Genomic DNA, 12,572 nt, shown 5'->3' with positions numbered 1-12,572 from the left:
AAACATCGTGTTTTATCAAACAAACCGATGCGGAGTCCTTTTATCTATAGCGAGGAGCGCGTTTTTAAAAGTTACATGGTTGGCTTTTTTTTTTTTTTTCGCTCATTGATAGCTCTGAACGGGTTTCTCTGTCTAGCTAAAAATCCGGAATGGAATTTCGCCTTGATTTAGGAAGCGAAAATCGCTCCGTTCCATTCACATAGGTTCCAGACCTGCTTTCATTTTGTTCGTTGCTTGGCGACACATGAAGCTTGAAGCCAATTTTGGTCTGACGGATGCCGGATACTAGTTACTAATTTTATAAAACCATCATCACAATGGTGCAGTAGTACTGAATATCTGATAAGAGCCTTGCTAATATTCAGTACAGCAGCACTCTTTCTCCTGTGACATTGCTTAAATGGCATATTAACCGAACGCAAAGGCTCAGTCTTAAAGCCCGTTTAATGAAAAGTAACAATATGAATAATAAGTAAGATTGAGTAGGCTCATTATATCCATTCGCGGACTCTGGCTTTTATGGCTCCACGAATGAGTTCATTGCCCGCATCCATCTATCTGAATCTACATATGGCGGCACGTCAGTCCATCTCCTCCTTTCCTCTCCCCAAGCACCTGCTCACACGTCTAACTGACAGACTACTAGCGCGAGGCTGCGGCTGCTGCTGTGGCTGTTCGAGATTCGAACGAACGTTGTTACACTGGAGTCGAACGTTGGGAACGCGTCGTGGAACCTCAAACCGCGTCACATAAGCGCAATCGATGTGAACTTCGTTTCTCTGAATACGAGCTTTATTATTTAGACGTTCTCTGTTCAGAGCCGTGAGAGATTTCATTAACGGACTGTCACGGCTGTGAACGGATTTGATGGATCACCTATCCCGTGCGTTTCCTCGAAGCTGGCGACCATACAGCGCGCGTTTACGCAGAGCTTACCTCATTGTCTTACTGAAATGATTTTGGATAAGGCTAGTTGAAACACCTGCTTGAAAACAGCGCACTTACACTGAGAGCAGGACATTGTAACGGGATGACGGTCTGCGCGTCTTGGCAACACGCTATGAATTCGGCTTTACGTTGTGTATGTCGGAGCGACTGAACCCAGAGGTGTCCTGTAAACCCGAAGCCCGCTGATTTAACCCAAGTTTTGGTTTCATTTAAACAGTTTAGTCGTGACCATGCCTGTCAGTGCAATGCCGAGGGGTCGGTCTCTGAGCCCGGTATCTCTGTCCCGCAGCCTCTCGCGGCTGAGGGAGTTTCGAACCCGGACTCGCATCATGCTTTCTCTGGGAGTTTCACAGATGGTGCTCGGGAGTCTGATTTTGGCTGTCAGTTTCGCCGCTTTGGCCCTCACTACATCTCCGAGGGTGAGACATTCGTGTCCCTTTTGGGCTGGATTCTCGGTAAGTTGTCTTTATTGTCGAACGATAATGTATTTTTGTGAGTTTCCCCTGAACAGAAGGCTGATATTACGCGCCATTTGTGACCCCCAGCAACTGCAGAGTCAGCAATCACATCACGCGCGGCTCGTTCTTAGTTTATAATTCAGTTCTCCGGCTCATCATCGAGAGCCAGCGGTACAATATTCACCAAATGCGAAATTAAGTAGCCTTTAAATAATTCGGGGGGCAGAGGGACTCTTTGAAGCTGCTTTATTGCTTGGGCTCAGGTGAGCTCACCTATGAAAGGCTGTGTGGTTGGTGAATTGCCTCTTATAATGCAACAGAATGAAGCCAAATGCTTTGAGAAGATCAGGCGCATTCGTTTGCACCTCACTTATGCCTGTTGATGTTCTGTGTGAAAGTGTTTCAACAGGCTGTTAGTTTCTGGCTAGTATTGATTAATGCATCCTTGTTAGATTTTCGGACAGGAATAATTCTGTTCATTAATCACAATAAGAGCATGTCTTTTCCACAGTGTCTGACCACAGTATCCACTTTAGAAATGGCTTTGCACCTTTAATTTATCTAGTTTTCTTGTTTTATGTTGCCTATTGTGTTAATGTGTTTGTTATACATTCCTGCTTCTTGCATTGCATTTCAAGCGCTTGGAAAGATTTTTTTATTTTTATTGATTCTTAGATTGAGATGATATCTTAATAGTAAAGATTCAGAAAGAACTTCTAAAATTTGGGAGATTAGCCTAATTATATTAATTCCTTTTTTTATGTTAATTTCTGAAATGTCTGGATTTGTCCATTTGGAAACTCACATTTTGCCATCTTCAAATTGTGTTATTTCTGTGCTGAATGACAAATGCACTGTAAACTTTTTTTTTTTTTTTTACAGTGCATTTGTCATTCAGAACAGAATTAACATTTAATTGTGTTTTTGTGTGTGTATGTTCAGTAACAATTACATGGCCATTGCTCTTCACAAAGCAGCATAAGCACAACCCTCTGATTCATCTTTACAGGACACTGTACAAGGAGCTTTTGTAGGACAGTATTTTCAACACCTTAAAATTTAATGCTGTACAGTAAATATTTATGAAGGCACACACTCTTTATTTCTTCCCATAGAAGGCGTATGTAAAAGCTCAGTGTTAATTATGGTTGTGAAAATGTAATATAGATGGGACGGGACATGTGTGGTGGCAAAGATAACCAGCCTTGGGGTCAGAGGTCAAACATCAGGGCTCACTGATCATTCTCCAGACGCTGAATGTATTGTACGCAGCAGATAAGGAAACGTGGCTATGAGAAAGCTTAGCTGCTTCTTGTAACAGTATGGTTTCATAGATTTTCATGTAGATGTATACTGAAGGTGCAGGAGGATTAGCTGGTTTTAATTTAAATATCTAATAGGGTGTTGTGATAGAATTTGCGCCTCTGGGTTGTAGTGGGGGCAGATCACCATGTCCAGGCCTGAGGTTATAGCGCCAAAGAGCTGGTGAACATGCTGTGCTCCTCACAGGAGTGGGCTGAGCGGCTGGAGCATAATGGAGCTCTGCAGAATTACTTGCCAATCAGAGGCTGGATTAATGGTGTGGTCTTGAGTGAGCTGGGCAGGGGGATGAACAGCATGTGTGCTTGTCCTTGTGCAGGGGGGAAATGTGATGATTTAAAGTGTTCAAAATGTAACCATGCCGCCGTTTCTTTACATCACGTTCCTACACTCCATGGTTCATGCCATACAAGAACCATTTTGGGTTCTGCAGAGAACCTTACAATAAACGGCTCTTTTTTTTCATAGTGTCAAGAACGTTTTAATAAGTTAAGGAACATTTTTCCACTATAAAGAAACATTTGTGTAATCTAATCTTTTTCTTTTTAGGATACTCAGTATTTTGTTATATTTGGTATATTTTTGAATATTTAAAGATGCCTATATATATTGATAATATTTATTTATTTGACCAATATTGCTTTCAGTATTGGCTGATATCTGATTTTTTGTATTTCAGACAGTTTATTTTGTCCAAGAAAATTAAAAAATAAATATATCCATCTTTTGCAGGGTTGCCAGGTTTGCGAAACAAAAATAGCCCAATTGCTATGCAAAACTAGTCCAATCGTGTTTTTTCCATGGTTTTACCCTTTGTCGGGAATCGCTTTAACCTGCAGACTACCCGCATTTAACCATTTTCCCACCATAATTTTTAATAACTTTTGTTTTTTTGCAGTTCCCTTACATAATTTGAGGTATTTTAAAATAATTAAGCACAAATATTATATGTCTCTGTATAGTAATATAAGGTCCTAAAATGCATGTGTATTTATTTATATAAAACAATTACAAATGTTATTTCATACAGTTTAGCATGTTAAACTGAATGATATTACTGACACTGCTTGAAATGGTATAAAAAGTCAGAAAAAAAAGAAAAGTACAATAGCTGTACCTAGTTGGCACTGGGGCAGTACCCTCAAAGTACCTTTTTGTACCCCCAAATGGTGCATATTAGTATCTTATGGGTACATACACCTTTGTGAGTAGATAAGGTACAAAGGTGTACCTTGAGTATACTGCCCCATTGAATAGCAAAGGTACAATTTTTGTACTTAAAAACAAACAAAGAGAGAATAGAGCAGAGGCTGAGGAACAAGGGGCAGAGAAAGATAAAAACTTCATATTTTTTGGTAGGACTTCTGGTTAACAGTTTAGGTCATGTTAAGAACTCCTACGTCTTTTCTCTCAGCTTTCTGCTCCTCATGTACCCAACCTTCCCCACATCTCTCATCCCTCTTTCTTTGCTGCAACATCAGAAAGACACAGAGAGCCTGCATGAAGTCTCTGACCACAGCAGGGAGGCCTGATCAGCAGGAGATCTCTGAATTTCTGTGTGTGTGTGTGTGTGTGTGTGTGTGTGTGCACAGAAGTATTTTGTTAATCCACCTTCATGTGAGAATTTAACTCGTGCTTCTCCTTCTTTCGCTATGCAACAAGTCATTTTGTTATTTTGTTCAAACACAGATCCTTTCATTCAAGGCCCATCACAGTCTGCAAGAGAGAATCTTCAGTGTTGGTAGGAATATGGCAGAAGGGTGTTGGAGCTCTGACAGCCATAAACAGACATGTCACTAGGGTAACAAAACGAGTCCTGACAGGCTTATATGAAATGACCCTCTGTGATATCACATTCCACGCAGACCTGAACAGTTTCCTGCTGAATCTAGCAAGACTGGAAGTGAAAAAAATAACCAGAACTCTTTGTGAGTGAGTGAGTGAGTGATACAATAAGTATGTCCACATGTTCTTTGAAAAGTTTGATTTCAGTCAGTCTGAACTTTTTTTCAGACCAAAATTAAAATCAACCTTGCTTTCTTTAATGCATGCTACTTGTCTTATTGTGAAAAATTAATCTGTTTATTAAAAAATGTATTAATATTTAATCAAAATTCATAAAAACGTGCTCTTACCATGAAATGACTCTGCTGCTGTCCAATCATCAAATGATGGCTAAAATCAAGCACCACCCTTCAATTGTTTTTTTTTTTTTTGTTTTTTTCAATTTTGAAAGCTGTTTCGCTTGAAAGTACATCACAATATGGTTGTGAAGTCTGTCACAACTTTGGTTTCATGATGACTTTACACTCTTTAGCTAGACTGAAATATTTTTATGAATTTGGACCTTGATAAATGTACCTTGATAATGTGATTGTAGCTCAGCTTTGTCGAGCATGTACACAACTATTCACAAGTTTAGGGTCAGTAAGATTTTTTTTTCAGCAAGGATGCAAGAAATTGATAAAACGTGACACTAAAGACATTTATAATGTTGCAAAATATTTCTGTTTCAAATAAATTCAAATAATTTTTTTTTTAATTGTATTTTTGATTATGAGAATGTTTAAGAGACTCTTGAACTGTAATGTATACACATTAACCAGACTGCAGTTGGCCTCAGTGTCTTGAACAGGTATTCAGTGCAAAAAGTCCCTTTGTGTATACTGTATGTTTGAATGTGTGAAGTTTGTAATGTTTGCAACAGCATTTAGTGAATTTCCAGCAAAGCATCCCAAAAAACTTTCTGAGTCAGTTAGCAGCTTAGAGGAAATCCTGTTGCAGGGCTATCCAGAGGTGCCCTTTTCCCATTATCCCCCACAGAGTGAAGCAGCCCTGCTGCTCTGGATGGCCACTCTGGGATGAAATTCATTGCAGTGCTCCATTTGGAGAGGGAGTTGGCAACAAGGGCAAACCTGACTGACAGTTACACAAGGCATACGGTTAAGGATGAACTCTCTCAAGGGGCACTCTGTGGTGTAAACAGATGTACTATTGTTTGGCAAAGGTGGGTTGCAGTAGTGTGTTAATGTGTCCTCTGAATGCACCTCCGTCACTTTCATGTGCCCTGCATCACTGAGAACTTTTAGATCCGAGTCCTTCTGAGGGCATTACAGGAGAAGGCTGAGAAAAAGGATGATGTGTGTATTGATTCAGAATTTAGTTTTATTCAACTGCCTCCTCACAAACTCCCACAGAGCTAGTGAGTGAGATGGAAGTGCAGGTGCTCAAATATCACATCAGCTGTTGATTCATAAAGCATTTGTTTGTACATTTGAGTTGTTCGTTTATTTATTCATTTGTTTAATAAGTTCACATACAAGTGATAAATAGAGTTTCCCAAACTGGGATTCATGAACCCCCGGGGTTTTACAAAGGAACTGCAGCTAATAAATAATTCAGTTATTAAAAAAACACTGAAGTAAAGATTGTTTACCCGCATGTGATGTGGCCATGAACCAACATCAGAGAATTGTGAACACAATATTTTAAAAGGTATTGATATTGGCCGTTATTGGATATTTAAAGTCGGCATAAATAATTTTAATTTTCACTCTATATACAGAGTTCTGGCATGAAACTCTAGATGTGCAGTCCGATAGGTCTAACTCAACCTGACCTAAGGACATCTTTTTCACGTGGCACAGCTGATTGGTTCTCTCCTGTATCGGTAGCCAATGAGTTCTCTGCTCAACATTCAAATATATGACTAGTGTTGTTGTAGCAGTTTCGCAGCGTGTTTCAGAAACTCTCCACCTTCCCCAGCTCCACCTGTATAGATCTGCTACGAGGTGATTCATGAATGCTATGGGGGGTTATTTCATGTATGATATATTTGCAGCAGCAGTATTTCTTACATGCTCACAGCAGCATGTTGTGGATGTATTGGCAGTAGCAAGTCTCTACTTGTTCTGCCACGGCAGCAGCGTAGAAGATCTATTTTTCTGAGACCAAATACATTATCATTGTCATGTACATTACCATGCCAATCCCTCCGAGTTGTCATGACAGAAATACAGTTCATCCATGTATGTTTTGTTTTTTCCTTTTTCATTTTCATTTCCTTTTATTTTATTCGGCCATAATTTTTTATTTAAATGTCATAACTGATATTCCAGTGTAAACTTTTCTCTTGTGACACATACATGACTTCTCCAGTCATTTTGTCCACACAGACCCTGTCCCTGCAAGCTCAAGTTTATCTTATCTGTTTTCAAAATCCAATCAACAACTGATAGAACCAAGTCCGTGCCCTGCTTTTTTCTATTTTGATAAAGCGTTACGATCAGATGCAACTCACAATACAGAAGAAAAAATCCGTGGCTATTTCAGTTTCTTTGTGACTTCATCATTTCCACCTATTCCACTATTTTGATTGTCCAACACCAAGGCATCTCAACTGATGATTTAAATAAACACTCACTTGAAGAGCACACTGTTTCTACACCAGGCATGACTCAAACTACTATAATATTATCCATATATGGGTTATTGGCCAGAATATCAACCATAATATCTGGCTCAGTATCTGTTCTTCCCTAATACCATGTAGGGCTCTATACAGAAGGTCACATTTTTATTAATTAATCCCAGATTCACAAATGTCTGATGTCAGCTTCTCATCTGGCTGAGTGTGTGCTTCTGCTGTAGAGATGCTCTGCTGCTGGGCTGCACATTAGTCAAGCATCAGAACTGACTCGTGTAACACAGCCGTAGAGACTTAGAACAGGAGGAAAACATCAAACTCCAGGGGCCTCATGTATAAACATTGCGTACGCACAAAATGGGCATAGAAATGTGCGTATGCTGTTTTCCACGCACTTATCTGTGGATTTATAAAAAATAAACTTGGCGTAAATATGTGCGCGCCGTACGGATGCTCTTGACTGTTCGTACGCACTCTTTTTCCTGGAGTAATGAAGTAAACAAGGATTTTAAACCGTTTTCATTTCGATAGACAAATTTACATTAAATATTCAACTCTCATTAATGGAGATAAGCACTGACATTGCATAAAGTCATTACACAGAAGTTAAACCAAAATAATATGTATTTAGACATATTTGTAGTTGATGTGCTTAATCACTTTTCCTGTGGCATGCTATGTTGTAATGACAGCGATGAGTGCTATAATAATTCATATTTAAACTAAACTGCAGATCTCGTGTTATGAGCAGTTTTTTTTTAGCGAGAACAATGGTCAATGATGCACACTTACTTCGATATCATGGCGGACACTGCTGAATAAAATAAAAACGGTAAGATTTGCCTGTTTCCTTTTTAGAAATACTTTGTCAGTGACGCGCGAGTCGGACAATTATTTACACTGCAATAAATGGCTGTTAAAAAAATAAATGTTCACCTTTTCAGCAAAACTACATAAATTTGATTTGATTTGATGTGTTTAAAACAATTGGAATACTATTTCAGTGGAAAGAATGAGGTCAAGTATATTCTAAAATAGGTTCTTTATTTTGGAACTAAACAGTTTTTTTTTTTTTTTATGGATATTTTGATATATTCTAAAATCTAGCTTTTGTGCGTACGTACACTTTTAGGATGAAATCTACCGAGAGTTTTATACATGAGGCCCCTGGCCTTCTACTTTTAGCAAACACTGCTCATAATTTAAAGTTCTGTTTCTAACATGAAGCTTTTCTTTACCATGTTAGTATATTTGTGACCAGTGAGTATGTAGGAGTGCTTGTGTGGGCATCATGTAGTTTCACAAGCGAGGTACTAAAACAATGTGCTCTAAATTAGACTGTTAATCATGATGGGTTGGAGGGCTTATGTTTTTAGTATCTACATGCAATAATGTGAGCATTTGATAATGAGTGCGAGACTGGGTTTATTTCCAGAATTCCCAAATGAGTGAACTCTCCCATCCCAGCTCTGAACTTCAACTTTTCCTTTCAGCTCTTCTAATCCATCCCTGTCTTTTCCCTTCCCCTTCATGCCAGCATACCCGCAAATAAAAACACTGTCAGTTCTCCCAAGCTCAGTTTAATCAGCTCACTTCATTGTGGTCACCACTGTTTACTCTGTGCCAGAATTCATCTCATACTTTGCAGAGGAGGAGCCTCTGTTGTCTTCACTCACTATTTTGGATCCTTGCTCATGCATTGCATTCAATGCATCATACTTATTGCCTTGTTTCATTGTGACTTTGTAAAGTGTGATAGAGAAGCCTCATTGGAACATTGTGATGAGAAAGAAAGAGAGAGGTGGACAAAAAGAATGGATAAAACACATTGTATTTGCAGTGTGATATAGGGCTTTGCACGGGATAGATTTTGTTCTCTTTGGCAGGTTGTGTTTTAATTAATTCATATTCCAATCAAATTTTAACTATTATTTTATTTTAAATCAGAGTTCCTGAATAGGTCTGTAGATTTTTAGCAGTTACATAACTTCAAGATTGCATTTTCTGCCCTAACTGGAAAATCTGGACTGCTTTTGATAATGCAAGAGCAATTCTGTTGTTTTTCCATCCATAAGGATTTACCATTAAAAGAGTGTAATTCCAGCAGGAGAACCTTGTGCACATATTCAAGTGTCTGTCTCTGCGTCATTAAAAGCTTTGATTAGTGATTAATGGTTCAGACATGGAGTTAAAGAGGAAAAATAGCTTTTGTGGTTTGTGTGTGGAGCTGGCAGAATTAAATTCTCTTTGCATACTAATTGGTAAATTACAAGTTTGCCTGAGAGAAAAGGCCTGGATGGGAGTTGTTCATTTCCTGGGTTGGCTAAATTGCCTTGCGTAATTGTTTCTGAATACGAAACATGATTAAAGACTGAGGAGGTGGGATGGATCTCATTTAATGAAACTTCTCAGCCGCAGGTGGCCATATTTAGACGAGATTTCCATGAGCAGTCCATGTGTAATCCATAATTCCTGCAAATGGCAGCCCATTAAAAAAGAAAGAATAATGCTTCCTTGCTCACATGTCGACCAACACATCAATAATTCTCACTGTAGCTAAAACTAACACTAAATAGGTACTTACATGTGAGTTCACACAGTGACTGTATCTATGATCATCTCTTTCATTGAACCACACTGCTGTATGCTACCAGTTCACTTTTAGCTTCTTCTGTTCTAGAAATGCCCACTCAGACAGTAAGAGAACATATGATTGACATATAACACGAGTAAGCACAGTTCATTTTATTTTTATGTGGTTTTTAGAAACATGTCATTATATCAAACTGATACTTTTTAAATGCATCTTCTTTTCCACATGGACTGATGCACATGACCTGGATGCTGCATTAATTCAAATCATTTACCAGTTAGTGATGCACCAAAAATAGCAACCAAATATAACAGCAAATAATTCAGTTTCAGAGAAAATAGTTTTGCAGGATACATTAGTGCTTCTTTTTTGACACATTTTGATTGTGTATTTTGTACATACAAGCTACAACAGGTAAACTTGTCAGCAGTGTGGACGCACTTCGCCGAGACCAAAAATGATTTTAGAGTACCAAAATTTGTAAAAATATATTTGTCTGAAATAATGAAAGATGGCTCTTTACAAGAACCTTACTATATCTTTTTTTTAATTATTTGAAAACACGACAACTTTAACAGTACACAGTTACCAGTTAACTGTTTTTTTTAGGTTAAGTTAAACTTAAACTTTAATTTTTGTTTCGGTGTTTCAGTGCATCACTAGGTGCGTTTACATGGAGCATTGTATTCCAATTACAGTTGGTTTAAAAGTCCAATCTGAATGAAAATGCTCCATGTAAACATCTCAGTCGGAATAAAAATGCCCAAACCCATTGAAATTTCAACTGGGTTGAGAGGGGTGGGATAAACCTTTTCTAATCCATTCAGTAGGACATGTACACAATTGATTGGATTGAAAACTGAAACTGGAAAGGTTTGTGCATGTGCAATGATGTAGAAATGGTGTAATGATGCACGGATCGAGCCGATGTTGTTGCTGTTGAATATAATAAATGACTGTTGCGGCAATCTAAAATTCCACTCATTGTCTGTGAAGTGGTGCAGGATAACGTTGTGCCAGAAGTGCTTACTTCAATAAAATTTTAATCTCATTCTGTAAAACATTGGAAAAATGCTTCGTCAGGTTACCTAAAAATGAGGTTCAGGGAAAGGATGAGTTCATTCAGGAGCTCAAGGGTCCATGGTGGTTGGTATCAATGGACACTCCTCGGATCAATCACTTTCGTCTGTAGACTCCATTACTGAATTTGCTCTCACGCCACTCACAGTTAAATCACCCATCTCTGACCAAGTGTGCTAGATCAGTTAATTAGATGGATTCCGATCAATGATTCGATTTGCATGTTTTTCCCGCCTGGTTATTTTGTTTGAGTGTATCGCGCAGCTTTGTAACGTCTGCCTTAGTCATTAATCTTTTGCGGTGACCTCATTTTTTGTGCACTCCCAGAAATCACTGCAGGTTACGAGCTCCCCTGTGAGCCTGCAAGCTGTTCAGGTGTCGGCGGTCAGTAGTAATTCATTTTCATTGTGCAATTCTTTATTATAAGTAGGCTCATTTTTCCTATCATTTGAGCGTCTCATCTCCAGGGACTCAGACTATCCTTGCTACACTAATATTCATCTCATTGCTCATATGCTAGTGTTACTTTCCCTCCGTCTCTTAAAGTAACACAGACTGTCCATCCCATCGTGACTGCTGTCCTTGCCTGTCAGGCACTCCTTTACAGTGTAATACTTTTCAATTCAGTTTCCCCAAAAATCAAAATTCTGTCATCCCAAAAAAAAGTTCTTAGAAGTTAACATTTAGAACCTAGATTAATAAATGTTGTAAAAGTACATTGTTCAATTGTTCATTGTTCAATTACTGAACCTTATTGTGTTACTGATGAAAATCTAAGCAGCCAAACCTCAATTATATGTTGAATAAATTTCTAACAAATGGCAAAAGATCATTTTTATGCAAAGAAACCTGCAGGCAAGAAGAGGATTAACAATTTTACAAGCTTCCCACCTCGCTCTGTAAACCATATAAGACATATTGATCCCAAATAAGAGATATACAGTGTGCTGATCTACACCGAAGGGCATGAATATAAATCTAATGAGCTTTAGCATGAAAAAAGCTTGAGCTCCAGCCAAGGCGTAACCGAAGTTGGCATAATAAGATCAACTCGTACGGTTAGCCTTACTCCGGAGGTATTAGCTTCCATTTGGTGAGCTGTCCGTCAAAAAGCCAGGCCAAGGGATAGGATCTTCTGCTTGCCACCGTCTACAGTGGGCGCTTTGGATGCCTGCGCCTTGGATAATGCACCTCAGATCTCTTAGAAGATGCCTACTGCCTCTCAGATCTGAGTTAAAGGATTGCATCCAGTGTCTGCTGTCAAAGTGATCTGCTCCTGAGGCTGTCATGCATCATTAAGACGTGTTTGGATCTGGCTAGCGCACCTGCACTGGGCTTCTGATGATCAAACGCAACATACAGCACACTCAACCTTTTACATCACCGGTGGCTTTGAATATTGACCCTGAGTGACGTGATGAAAGGTACTACTTGTAATTAGTGTGGAAATCTCTCCTACACGCACACACTCAGACTTTTATTGGAGATAACGGAGTGTTTGAAGACAAAGAGAGAGAAATATTGCTCTCAAATACCAATACAGACACATTTTTCTGTTGTTGTGGAAATCCATTTCAAACTTTTGTTGCTCCCAGTGCAGTTAAAGATTGAAGCTTAGCATCTAAAGGGTTGTGTATTTTGTCTGTATGTGAGCTCAGGGGATGAGTCAGAGCTGTTATGAAGCAGTAGTTTTAACAGCAGCCTGTGGTGAGCTGCAGCTTCGCAGTGATAAATCTTGTAGGCTATA

General features: G+C 38.9%; 1 protein-coding gene across 4 annotated transcripts in view; it reads left to right on the top strand.

Annotated features, from left to right (window-relative positions):
* The window catches only part of fam189a1 (family with sequence similarity 189 member A1), a 105,625-nt gene that overhangs the window by 103 nt on the left and 92,950 nt on the right, over positions 1-12,572 (top strand). For 2 of the 4 annotated variants that reach the window (XM_058783657.1, XM_058783654.1), the window contains exon 1: positions 17-1,403. In XM_058783657.1, the coding sequence (XP_058639640.1) occupies positions 1,179-1,403 (225 nt within the window). In that variant the 5' untranslated portion in view covers positions 17-1,178. Of the gene's footprint in view, positions 1-16; positions 1,404-12,572 lie in introns of those variants that run through there. The other 2 variants (XM_058783656.1, XM_058783655.1) reach the window with 2 other exon arrangements.

This window comes from Onychostoma macrolepis, chromosome 07, assembly GCF_012432095.1.
Source record: "Onychostoma macrolepis isolate SWU-2019 chromosome 07, ASM1243209v1, whole genome shotgun sequence".
Taxonomy (NCBI): Eukaryota; Metazoa; Chordata; class Actinopteri; order Cypriniformes; family Cyprinidae; genus Onychostoma; species Onychostoma macrolepis.
Note: the sequence above shows the minus strand (reverse complement) of the source record. Positions and strands in the feature narration are given on the sequence as shown.